Below are 14,074 nucleotides of genomic sequence, written 5' to 3' on the forward strand. Positions count from 1 at the left end.
CTATGACACAGGGGTGTAGCATAGATAGGGATGACACAGGGGTGTAGCATAGATAGGGTGAGGGGGGCCATCGCCACAGGCACAGGTTTTTTGAGGGTGCATTTTACTCCTCATGTCGCCCTTGCCAGCCCTGCACCGCTTTGCAAGTCTGACCCTCATCTCAGCCTCACAAAGCAGTGTGGGGCTGGCAGGGCGTCAGGAGGACACAACAGAATTGTGCCCTTCCAATCAGCCCAATCAGACTGTTTTTAAGGGTGTATGCCTGCCCCGCTGCATCCTCCTCACATGGCCCTCCATATCCCCCTGATGTGCCCGCCTGCCCCAGGCACCTTGAAGACACACACTGCTGCTGCTATGACAACAAGCCGAAAGATGAAACTAGTACTAAACACCCATTGCAGAAGGCAAGCATAGAAACCTATGTAGGAGTGGGTGTTTTTTTTAAAGCCACCTTAATATAAAATTGCAAAGTTTATATTATAGAGATTCCAACACATCTGCCTATTGTTTCGTATTTGCTATATATTTTGGTGGCAGCTTCTGTTCTTCCCTCTATTGTATATATTCTATATACAAACATTTATCTGCATTGTGTATCTGCTACACAATGGTGTTTAGCGGCATGGAGTTGGTTTGGTCTCAATTCACTTTTATGTGTTCTCTTGAGCTATTCTGCTCAAGGCACTCCAGCTTATTGCATGTAACTCCACTGATGGACATTGCTATAGCCATTATAGTTTCTGAACTGGTGGCAACAGTATGGTAGAATGCTCTCCCTACAGAAATACGAGAGACCAATCATTATTGTCATTCTGCCAGCTCTTGAAGAAAAACCTGTTTAGGAAAGTGTTCCATGAACTCAACTTCTGATCTTACTGTCTTAACTGTTCAACTGTTTTAATTATCATGCTTTTTAAATGGTTGTTTTAGGGTGCATTTTAATTATGGGTGTTTTAATATCCTAATGGAATTGTTATTGTATATTTTAACTATGTATGTTTTTTCTAATTGGTTTTATAGTTGAAAACCATCTAGAAGCCATTTTGGCATATAAGCAGTGTATAAATGAATAAATAATAATAATACTAAGTCTCTTCCAACGCAACACACAAAATGACCTATCCAGTTTCCCAATCATTTTCCAACCTACTTTCCTATTCACAAATGGAGTTTTGCTTTGTTTTTTTGCATGCAAGTCTATTCTTAATGACAGCTGAATTGCTAAGATATGTGTTTAAGTTTCAGATATATTATAATCCTAATTATTATTTGTAAAATGAATGAAGACAGCTTTGTCATTTTTTAATACATTCTGCAGTGAACATTCAAAATGCAAAAACTACTACAACTACCCAAGTTTGTTGGCTGGTAAATATTCAAAATTATGGAAGTACAATAGTGAATATGAACAATCACTGTATGTTGACAATCCCTGATAAATGTCAATGTTCTGAAAGCTCAAATCTGTGCTGGTTAACCATCCATCCACGGCCCCAACCATCACCAGAACTGGTCAGGTGAGAAGGGTGACTCTTCCTCCTCCTAGAGAGGAGAAGAAAGCTTTCAGTAGACCCTGCTTGTTCCTTCCAGTAGGAAGCATCATCACTATAAGGAATTCATAAGTAATTCTCAGGTTAATATCATTGTCAGCATTTACTTGTTAATATCCAAGAACTGAAGAAACAGAAATCTATTTTCAGGCTCAGGCATTCACAAAATTTATCAGGCATTGTCAAGCATTCACACGTGAATGCCACTGATCACTAAATTTTGAATATTGATTGTGACAGAGAAAGCACACTTCTCAAACTGGGATCAGACTATTGATCAATGGATTTTATGTCTTATGCAATAACCAGTCTTCTCAACCATTATTGATCTAAGATAAAACTTTTGCAGTAAGTCTTTCTGAAAACCATAGTCCCAGTACAGTAGCTCTGAATGCTACGAAACACTCCAGTAATTTCACCTCATCTCCATAAACACTGTGGAATCTGACCCTTCACTATACATTAGAAACAGTTTTTCAGCATCTGAGGACATCTGTCAAAGGAAAACAAACAGGCCCAAGTGTGTGTCACAACCACATAAACATCAGGGCGCCTATGAAAAAGGAATCACCAGGGTGGTCTTTGGATAGAAAATGGTGTGCAGCCCTGACCAATAGCAAAAAGACTGTGAAATTGTAGAGTTAAGTAATGCTATGTTGTAAGATTCTTAACATTCCCAATAAATTTAATCATACCTGCAAGATCTTCCTTTGAAGATACCAGTCGCGGAGAGCTGTTTCCTGGCTCAATTCTTAAGGATAATCTAGAAAAGAGAAATGGTGACATGTCAGGAATTAAATAGCTTAACAAAAGGAAAAGGATAAACGTTTTTTATGTTATCGGTTGAAAGCAGGAAATCTAGCTTAGCCTGGACATCTCTTACATTCTTTGGATATGACGGGTGCATACTAAAGTATTAAATCCTTGCAGTGTGAAGCCCAACAGAATTTTTTACACTTGGTAAACACAGATCTTTACTGAGAAGATGTTTAAGCAGCCATTAACACTAGATAAAACATGAATGAAAAACAGCCCTTTTTGTTTGCTTATACTGTAATGCGTAAGGATTGGTAACTAGTGATTGGAACCAGTCTGCCTCCACCCCCCCAAAAGTGATTCCTGACAGCAAAATTTCAAACAAAGAGGCAAAAGAGATGTGAAGGGAGTGGCAACTGCTGTAATGAGAATTGCCAGGAGGCCATATTTCCACTCCTTTGTCCACTGATCCTCTGGCTTGCTGGGCAGCAGCAAATTGGTTGTTTTTTCCCAGTTGCCCTTCTTTCTTCCTACCATTCCTCCTTCCAGAACAGGACCTTGTCTTCTATATTTATTTGTCATTGCTCTTGGGAAAATGTGGGCTACTAACTGAAGTAAACATGAAAAAAAAAAAGCATCACTGTGCATCAGGGAAAACTGCACATGTATATATGAAAATAGATCTTGTTCTGGAGGGACTGAAGGTGATATGTGGTTTGACAAACAAGAAACTTGAGGTTTGTAGTTAGATAGCCTCTGATGTGTGCATTCCTGATACAAATCTCTACACACTTGATTAAGAGCCTGGTTTATAGTCCTCCAGAAGTGAGCTGCAGACCCTTCCAAGTGTCCCTATTTTCCAGGCATGTCCCTGATTTAGAGAAGCTGCCTTGGTTTCTGATTTGATCCTGGAATGTCCCACTTTTCCTTAGAATGTCTTGATTTTCATTGGAGAAATGTTAGAGGGTATAGAGTTATCTGACCCCCGAGCCATCTGAAGGTAATCCGGTATAAGAAAGTTTTTTTAAATGTTTAATGTTTTATTATGGTTTTTATATATGTTGGAAGCTGCCCAGAGTGGCTGGGGCAGCCCAGTAAGATGTGTGGGGTATAAATAGTAAAACTATCATTATGGAATGGAATGTCCCTATTTTCATCGGAGAAATGTTGAAGGGTATGGAGCTGTAAACTGCCACTCTCATATGAAAGTTATTTTAACCATGGGGAAGCAAGAGGTGGGGTCCTGTGCAGGCAGAGAAAGATGAGAAGGGAAAGAGAAGGGAAACACAAAAGACAAAGAATGCATTGTAATAAGCCAGCTCATGTTCCAGAGTTCTGGCGTCGAGTGCAACATTATCAAAACACTGCCCACCCCCAAAGTAGGAGGTATGCACACATGTCTGCAGGGAAGACATCCATGAAAATGCACTTTTCCTTACAAATAGCATTAAATAACTTTAATAGCTACATATTCTCTCAGCAGACCCTTGAACATATTCTATTAATTCTCAGTTGTCACAGTCTTCATGTATAACTCACAAACACTGCAAAGCAATAGGATATCACTGGCTAAGACCACCCCAAGTCTTGGTGAGCTATATTCATATGTTGACAAGAGTGGATCACTTTATTTGAGAGAAACAAACATTCACTCTGTAAGGCCAGACAAACATGCAACCTGTTCCACTTCCACAATGGTGTGGACACCCCGCCCCCCCACAAAGAGAGAGAGAGAGAGAGAGAGAGAGAGAGAGAGAGAGAGAATGCCCAAGGTGCCAACAGATAGATTGTCTCTGGAATACAGATTAACCTCCTGCTACCTTTAAGAGGAAGTTCCCTGAAGATGTTGTTTTTTGTCTGTAGCACAAAGTTCAAGGGCATTGTTACTGCAGCTGAATGAAATTTTGATTTCCCCCTTTCCCCCCACAGCATTTTGTTAAGCATGACTAATCTAGGACTCACCAATAACCTAATTTATGCAAAGAGAAGAGCTTTGCAGAGTTTTACACACAAAGAAGAGGATTATACACTTTTGAAACAGCAACTACAACCAATTCTTTATTCAAACATTGACAGCTTCTTTGTTTTTAACTGTTTTAAATTATCTTAAGTGTAAATTGCCTCAAGGTAATAACAACAACAACAACAACTATTTTCATTTGATTCTGTTTTTGGACTATTTTAGTAATTTAATTTACTCTTTCTTTCTTGATTAATGGCATGTACCCCTTTCATTCCTTCATTTCTTTAGAGCATAAGAAAGAAGCTGTGGCTATCTCATACTACCTTGCATTGCTATTATTGTGAGAGCATAAGGGGGAATTAATGAATATCACTCTTACAACACAGACATCTGCATGTTCACTTCCACTGTAAGTCCCACTGTATTTAATGGCATTTACTTTCAGGGCAAGTATGTATAGCATTGCAACTGGGTTCTTTTTGTGCTGTCTTTCTTTTTTCTTTTTGCAGGCATGATTTACTAGTTATACTAAGTAGAGAAATACCCAGAGGGCTATATTGAATGGTAACACACACACACACATTTTGTTTAAGTACTAGATAAATGTGATTCTAAAACATAAAACCTGCTCTGCTAAATGTTGAAGTGTGCAGTTACAGTTATTGTCATACTCCAGAACAGGAGTTATAACAATGCTGGAAATGTTCCATTTTCTAAGACGTTTTCTAGGCGTTTGTAAGATACCCCTGCAAACTGCAAATTTTTTTATAAATTTCCCAGGTGTCAAAATAAGATGCTTAGGTACCTGTCACCAGGAACAGTGGTTTTAAAACACTAAGTACAATACCAATGGTGTTATTATGACCCTTGTTTGTTTATAGGGAGTCCAACCAAGCCTTCTAAAAATTGCCAAAGTACGGACAACACCTGGTGCACAAACTAAGCAAGTAGAAGCTGCTCTATGCTGTGGAGGCAGCCTGCGCCACCAGTGACAAGGGTATAATCATAGAATCATAGAGTTGGAAGAGACCACAAGGGCCATCGAGTCCAACCCCCTGCCAAGCAGGAAAGACCATCAGAGCACTCCTGACATATGGTTGTCAAGCCTCTGCTTAAAGACCTCCAAAGAAGGAGACTCCACCACACTCCTTGGCAGCAAATTCCACTGTCGAACAGCTCTTACTGTCAGGAAGTTCTTCTTGGGTGATCCAAGAGCATACCCAGGCTGCAAATCTGTTCCTTCAGAGGGAATGTGACCCCATCAAGAACAAGAACATCATTCACAACGGTTAAAATTCCCTAGTGTAGCCTTGGTACTAGAAGTGTCTCATTTGCTTCCTATCTCCAAGAAAGAACTTTTTTAATTGGCTGCAAGCTCAGCAGCAACTCAACTCAAGTCTCTTTCCCAGAACTTTCAATGGCTGTTCCACTTAGGTCACTTCAATAACAGTAAATGCCTTAAATGTAGTCCATGTATTAGACTGCAAGCATGTAGGAAGGGCTGTGCTGCTTTTAAATGTTTGTCCAGCAACAAGAAAACTTTAGGAGCCATACAAACAAACCATTTCATGTACAATTCCATTTCAGGCCAGCTGGGTCTACAATTCATGAACATCAGGGGTTGGCAAATTTTTTAACTGTGGGCAGGTCCACTGTCCCTCAGACCTTGTGGCAGGCAGGAGAAGCAGCACGGGGGGGGGAGGGAGGGAGCTGGAAGAAGAGGCGAGGGGGGCCAACCATTGTGCTTATCTTCCCAGGGGCACGATCCGTAGCATATTTCATTCTCAGCAGTACTTCAGGCGCTGAACAAACGGCCTTGAAACAATTGTGGCTTACTTGCAAGTAAGTGCGTCTTTAGGGCTCTTAGTGTTCGTGCATCCAGCGACAGGGCAGGGTGCATCTACGCACCAAGATGTGGCATCTCCTGGCGGTGCAGGTGGAAGCAGGCGGGGAAGGAAAAGCGGACTTCTAGAGCTGCGGAGGAGCCAGAGCAGGCAGTGGGCGCTGTCTTGCCTCCTTGCGATGGGAGGAAGAGGCTGAGTGGCAGTGGCTCTGCCAATCAGACATCGCACCTGCTTTACCTAAGCGCGGTGCGGGGACGTCTCTGCCAATCAAACACCGCTGAGGTAAACCAGGCGCAGTGTTTGATTGGCAGAGACGATCCCGCGCCACACTGAGGTAAACAAGGCGTGGTGATTGAGTGGCAGAGCTGCATCACCGGGAGTCTTGGCTTCACGGCGGGTTCCATCTTCACGGCGCAGGCCGGATTTACAACCCCGGTGGGCCTGATCCGGCCCGCAGGCCTTAGTTTGCCGACCCCTGGTGAACATTCTCAGTGGGTGGGAAGGATGCATCTAGCATCAAGAAAAGCAGGGTGTTTGGGAAATTAGGGCCACCAAAATCTGCCATTGGTTAAAAATTCAATGTGAAAAATATATGACACAATCTTAGGAGGTTGTCCTGCTCAAGACCCATTAAAATGAAAGATGTAAAAGAGAGTTCTTGTGTGGCTCTCATTCAAACCAATGGTTTATGCATGAGAAGTTTGTGAAGAACTGGTCCCACAATAAGTACTTGAGCACAGAGCAAATCTATTACCCAAGTTTCAGTTTTATAAAAAGTTAAGACATTCAGATTAAAGACACAAATGCAGTGGATAGTCTTGCACTAACTCTTATCTTAGGCTTTAAAATGTATATATTTGTTATTTATAAAGTTATTATTGTAAATGAATCCCTCATTTTCATGGAAGGAAAAGCTCAAAAGACATATTTTTAAATTCCCATTTGTTGGATTTCAGCATCTGAAAAATGACGACATGCTTCTTGTAAAAAGCAAGCAATGCTGAGGAAGTTACAATAAATACAGCCCACAACACACCGCCTCTGATGTGGTTAAAGGAATTTTTAGAGGGGAGGTTTCCCCCCACAATGTTAAGTTTTTAAACTTGATGTAATTAAATGCTCATCTTTGGGGAATTGCCCAAAACACGCATAAATAATCCAACAGCTTTCATAGCATCCTGTCCCTGGAAATAGACCTTCATCCACTATGGTGGCTATACAAGTGTTCTAGTGATTGTCAATTCATTATTGTGCAGATCCTCTTTTAACCTCATATAGCTTTGGAGGCTGGCCTTTTCCATACTATTCCAGATGTTTATTTATCCAGTCTGGATGACTGTTTTCTTTATGAAAAGGTTTTATGAGTTTATTTCAGGCCTCCTGTTGGAACAGATTCTTGGCTGATCTTGGACAATTGTGCAGTTTCAGGGTGTAATCTAAGATTTAAAAAACTTACACATGAGGCATTTTTTCCTTCATCTTGGATTCACTTCACACAATTACTTGCATATTGGCCAAAGTGAAAGTCATGGCAACAGTGTAGTATAAGGCTGCCCTGCATTTGTGCTCATTTCAGTTTTCGTGTCAAAAGTAGTTTGGAGTGCAGAGCAGGAGAAGCATTTCCTGAAGAAAACTTTAATTAATTTAATGTTGTTGCTGCTGCTGCTGCTGCTGTTGTTTCTGAAGTTACTTGCTGATTCTACTTCCCCTATCTGCTGCTGCAGCATCACTGTTATTTTTCCTTGCACGGCTTGGGAGTGAAAGAAGGAAGGGATAGAAGCTTCAGATATGTTTGGGCTTTTTGCTCAAGGGCGTGTCAAGCAGAGGTGGAGAGTATCAGCATTTTCCATCCTGTTTTTGCAGTTAGCCAACATTAAAAGAACTGGTGGCATTGTCACGCCTTGTCAGTCCTCCAACAATGCAAAAGGATTCATGGTGGGTATTGGATAGTCACAGAGGAGGTGGTGAGACAGCAAACCAGAACTTGGTGAGACAAACTGCAGTTTGAATGAATGTCTGTCAGCTGAATCTTGGCTTCTTCAACACCAGTTTAAACTATGGTTTAGCACTGCATCCAAAGTGACATTAATGTAAGACCTCTGGTCACTCATACTTACAAGAGAGAGCCTATGCCACAGATAGTTGAATCCCTAGTGATGTATTTAATTACAATCATACCTCGGGTTGAAGTAGCTTTGGGTTGAGTGTTTTCGGGTTGTGCTCTGCAGCAACCTGGAAGTAACAGACCGTGTTACTTCCGGGTTTTGCCGCTCATGCACGTGCAGACGCTCAAAATGATGTCATGCGCATGTGCAGAAGCGGCGAATTGTGACCGCGCAGACACAGGTTGCGTTCACTTCAGGATGTGAACGGGGCTCCGGAACGGATCCTGTTCGCATCCAGAGGTACCACTGTATTCAATTATTTGACAGTATTCTCACTCATTTTTTTTCTTACATGAGACTGATACATGTGATACTCCACAGATTTTGTTGGAGTAGCTCAATGCTATTTTACTATGAAATCAATCAATTATTCTAAAGAGAGAGAAAGGAGGAGACAGTGAAAGAAACTCCAGATTGTTTGAATGTATGTTAGCTGGATCTTGGCATGAGTTCAAAATATGGTTTAGCAATGTATCCAAAGTTAGTTCAGAATTACTGTGGCCCACCCACCATTCACAAAATGATGGTGTAGGGGCACAGCCAGTCACAAAGTGGTGGAGGTGGAATTTGGACTCATCAGTTGTGGTTGTTTACTACTGATATCTAACCCTTCTCTGGAAATTGCTTCTTTTTCTCTCCCTCAGTCCATTCATTTTGCCTCCTTCCTTCCCATTTCCTCCTTTTCTTCCCTCACACTCCATCAGTCATTTTGTCCAGCCAGTCTCTCCTCTTTCTTTCCATTACTTAACACAGTATCCTACAGCCCTGCTCTCTGACATCTGCTACACATGCCTATTGGTTGAATCAAAAGACTGTAGCAGGGATAAGGAACCTGAGGCCCAGGGGACAAATGCAGTCCTCCAAACCTCTCTACCAGTCCCCTGGGACTCTTCCTAAACCAAAACCCATGCCACCCTCTTCAATGGTTCTTCTCCATACCCATTAAGTGCTTTTGACAAGTTGGATAGTGTTATTAAACTGTGATGATGCTTATTGCTTCCTTTTTTAAATGTCAACAACTGAGTTTGTAACCTACTGTAATCATATCCTGGTCCAAAACCTGAAAATATGTTCCATCGGTATTTCATTCTGGTTTGAAGCCTACAAAATTATTCTCAGAGTCTTGGTCCATGACCTGATTATTCAAGAGATTTTATGGACCAATACCGTATTTTTCACTCTATAACACGCACCTGACCATAACACGCACATCGTTTTTAGAGGAGGAAAACAAGGGAAAAAACATTCTGAATGAAACAGTGGATGTATCATTTTTGGGCTTCATGCTGTGGCCACAGACATGTGATCTGATGGTTAATTTGGGGTGACCCAATGCAAAAATCCTGAGAATTCCTGTGGATCCATGCTTTGTAACCACATTTTTGCACCATTGCAGCCCCAGGCAACAGCGGGTGCGTGATTTTTTTGGTGCAGGCTGTAGCCATGGACATGCTATGTGATCTGATGGTGAATTTGGGGTGACCCAATGCAAAGATCCTGAGAATCCCTGTGGATCCATGCTTTGTAACCACGTTTTTGCACCATTGCAGCCCCAGGCAACAGTGGGTGCATGATTTTTTTGGTGCAGGCTGTAGCCATGGACATGCTATGTGATCTGATGGTGAATTTGGGGTGACCCAATGCAAAGATCCTGAGAATCCCTGTGGATCCATGCTTTGTAACCACATTTTTGCACCATTGCAGCCCCAGGCAACAGTGGGTGCGTGATTTTGGGGGGGGGGTAGGCTCTAGCCATGGACATGCCTGTGGATCTATGCTTTGTAACCACATTTTAAGTGGGGAGCGAAGGAAAAACAAAGAAGGGACATGAGAGGGGTGTGCAGAGAAGCAGCTGGCTAAGAATGCAGGAGAGGGATTTAACGGGAGGGAGGAAAGAAAGGCAAAAGTTTTACCCCACCCCAGCCAGCCAGCCATCTCTCTCTCTCTCCCTCCCCCTCTCTCTCTCCCTCCCCCCTCTCTCTCCCTCCCCCTCCCCCCTCTCTGTCTCCCTTCCCCCCTCTCTCTCCCTCTCCCCCAGCAGCACAGAGAGGAATTCCCCTCTGCTTGCCTGGAGGGGAGGGGCTTTCCCTGCTCTTTGTTCCGTTTCCGCAAACACAGCAACGAAACAGAGACGGGTGGGTAGTAAGACCCTGAGGCAGAATGCAGGAAAGCAGCCACTTCCTCTTTTCAGGTTTCGCTTCTCCGTGCAGTGCCGCGATTTGATTTTTGCATGATTTTTCGGCTCCAGGGACCACACATTCGCTCTATAACACGCACAGACATTTCCCCTTCCTTTTTAGGAGAAAAAAATCTGCGTGTTATAGAGGGGAAAATACGGTAAATTATTATTATCCCAAACATGTATATCTTGTTTCCTAAGGGCGGCGGTGGGTTTTGCCACTCATTACTAGCCTGGATATCTGCCTGGTGTCCCTAAATATTGGCAACTCCACTCCACCCTATGGAACTTAAATGGAGAACATAGTTCAGTTAGTACCTCCGCAGGTGGTTTTGTTAAAAGGAAAAAGGAAAAGGGAAAAAAGCAAGAAACAAACTTTGGAGAAACCATTTGATGTTTGATTTGGCATTACTCTTACTTGAACTTTCAGATCTGAGGAAGCAGAATTCAGTTCCCAGACGGGTGCCCTGGTGAGGAAGCATGGCACGCTACCCTCTGGCACAGAATACGTCTATCAATTGTGCTTAAAGTTCAACCACTTACAATTTGTTAAGCATTTGGCTGAGATGTATCTCTAATCATTCCAGGCAAGCAAGGGGGGGGAGTAAGGGGGAGTTTTATAAAAATCTGTTTGTAGGTTCAACATCATGTTCACTGATTCATTTCCCCTTAACACTCTTTATTTTTATTCACAGTTTATGAATTTAGAAATGCAAAGAAAATACACTGAGCATCTCATTAAATTACTACTGACAATTCAAAACAAAGAAGGCACCATATTTATTGCATAGCTCTATCCACCTACAATGCAAGCACCTGTTTAAACCAAAACTGATAATATGAAACTGTATCACAAAATAGGGGAAGACTCTATCTTTAGCAAAACACGTTAATTTCGGCAAGCTGCAAAAGCTGTTCTCCGAAGCCTAATGTAAATGGTGCAAACCTTACAGGAAATTATTTTGACAATTTCACCAGACTGAAATTCATACCAAAACCTCTGACCATACTCAGTAGCTCTAATGCAGGCTTCCTCAACCTCGGCCCTCCCATGATCCCTAGCTAGCAGGACCAGTGGTCACAGATGATGGGAATTGTAGTCTCAAAACATCTGGAGGGCCAAGGCTGAGGAAGCCTGCTCTAATATCAATTACACTGATTCAAAGAGACCTGAAGACACTTTAACTGCATCTGGGACCACAGCACACCATGCAACATTTTTATGAAATTTTGAAGGGAATTGCTCATTTCTCAAGTGACTCTCAACTTAAAAGAATGTAAGAAAAGGTAGTGGTAAACATGAAGCCTATTTGATTAAGTAAAGAAATGAATCAGTTGCGAGCAGTATGTCAGCTAACGTTTACAACAACAACAACAACAACAACAACAACAACAACAACAACAACAACAACTTTCTTTTCTTTTTTTTCTTTTTTCTCCAATACAATATTTAATTGTTTTTTCCATATTACATCACAATACAAATAAACCAAAGCCATCACCACATCCTCCCCATCCTCCCATATATCCATCAATCAAACCTAATATTCTTTCGTCCCTCCCCCAGCTTCCCTCCGCCCCCACTCAATTTCCTCTACATTCTGAGATTACATTTATCTTTGCATTTTACAATCTTCTCCAATCTTTTGTATATTCTTATTATCTTTCCTTACAAATTCATCTTCCCTCAGATACTTTACATTTTAATCTAGGCATATTAGCATATCTTTTTTGAGTAGTATTTTACCATATATTCATCAAAACATTCCCACTCTTTTTAAAATTTTGATTCGATTGCTTTCTTATAATAGCTGTTAGTTTTGCCAGAGTTAAATATTCATTTAGTTTACAAATCCATTCCTCCCTTAAGGGTAGAGTTTGTGACTTCCACTTAGCAGCAATCACTACTCTAGCTGCTGTACTTGCATATAAGAAGATTCCCCACCCCGTGGTATCAACTTTCTTTTTAGGTTGCTCTTTCCCCCTTGATATTTATTTATTTAAAATACTTTCATATCACCTACCATAAAAAATAAATCAACCAGGTTCATAATAAAACATTAAAAATACAACAAAAACAATGAACACAATAGCAACTAAGTTAGGATGAACTAAACATGCTGGTACAAATGGTCAGCAAAGCCCTGGAAGAATAAATAACTTTTTAGCAGGTACCAAAAACAAAAAAGCAGTAGGTACTTAATTTATCTCTGAGGAGCAATCAATCCACAGGCTGCATGCCACAATAGAAAAGGCATTCCTCCTGGTTGTCACAAGACCGATCTCTGCAGGCTATGGAACAACCAAGAAGGCCTTGTTTCAAAAGCTTAATGATATAAAATTTAATGTAAAGAAAGAATTTGAACATCCCTTCCCTTCTTTGTGTCTTGATGTAGAGTGTTTGTTGGCAGGAAATTAACCTCAGAATTTTTTAACAGGCTAATGCTTTTAGAGCAGAAGTACCTTCTAACCAACAGTCTCTCTAGTCTTTATGGTAAGGTAGAGACAAGGGTAGTTCATTATCCTATTTCTACTCTGTCTTCCCCTCTGATCTGTATGAAACCCTGCAGAAGACTTCAGTTCTCTACTTTCTGCAATTAAGTAGGTAAAGGTAAAGGGACCCCTGATCATTAGGTCCAGTCGTGGCCGACTCTGGGGTTGCGGCGCTCATCTCGCTTTATTGGCCGAGGGAGACGGGGTACAGCTTCTGGGTCATGTGGCCAGCATGACTAAGCCGCTTCTGGCGAACCAGAGCAGTGCACGGAAACGCCGTTTACCTTCCTGATGGAGCGGTACCTATTTATCTACTTGCACTTTGACGTGCTTTCATACTGCTAGGTGGGCAGGAGCTGGGACCGAGCAACAGGAGCTCACCCCGCTGCAGGGATTCGAACCGTCGACCTTCTGATCGGCAAGTCCTAGGCTCTGTGGTTTAACCCACAGCACCACCCACGTCCCTTTAGCAATGAAGTAGAGAAGAGAAGAAAAAAAGAGAAAGTGCTGGATCCAAGGCTAGTCCTATTCAGAGTAGACTCATCAAAAGTAATGTATTCATGTTAGTCATGCCCTTTAATTTCAATGGATCTACTCTGAGAAGAGCAAACCATAGCCATTAACTAAACAATCAAGTCCTTTGCTCCTATGGCTATTCTGAAACAACTATACAAACTCAGAGGCAAGCAAAGTAGGAAGAAGTAAATTGTTGAGAAGGTGGAAGAGTGAAAGGTTCTAATTACTCTTCTTGTCTTATGCAGTAGCTAATTCTTAGCCATCCTGCATCTGTGACCAATTAAACAAACTAAAGGGTAATAGTTTCACATGTCTTTTGAGTGTAAGTGCTAAAAGTGGCTTCCTAGACTTCTGTGACTAATGGAACTCTAAATATAGCTAAGTGTAAATTTGCTATTTGAAGGGGAACAGTTCAGTTGTTTACAAAGTTTGCTCTTTATACAACAATAATGGCTGGAAATAGAGGCTGGCTGGTGCTTCCCAGGCACAATTAGTTTGTTTGTTTGTAAATTGCCACTATTCAACACCACAATCATGGTGGTATACAATTAATTAAATCATAGCTGCTTCATTGATTATTTACTTCACAAATCTGTTGTAGTTATGTC

General features: G+C 41.5%; 1 protein-coding gene across 14 annotated transcripts in view; it reads right to left on the reverse strand.

Moving 5' to 3' along the window:
- Positions 1-14,074, reverse strand: part of RALGPS1 (Ral GEF with PH domain and SH3 binding motif 1) — a 229,265-nt gene that overhangs the window by 43,207 nt on the left and 171,984 nt on the right. For all 14 annotated transcript variants that reach the window (XM_083721190.1, XM_083721183.1, XM_083721193.1 and 11 more), the window contains exon 12: positions 2,246-2,313. In XM_083721190.1, the coding sequence (XP_083577316.1) occupies positions 2,246-2,313 (68 nt within the window). The remainder of the gene's footprint in view (positions 1-2,245; positions 2,314-14,074) is intronic.

Source organism: Podarcis gaigeae, assembly GCF_964106915.1.
Source record: "Podarcis gaigeae genome assembly, chromosome: Z".
NCBI classification, from domain to species: Eukaryota; Metazoa; Chordata; class Lepidosauria; order Squamata; family Lacertidae; genus Podarcis; species Podarcis gaigeae.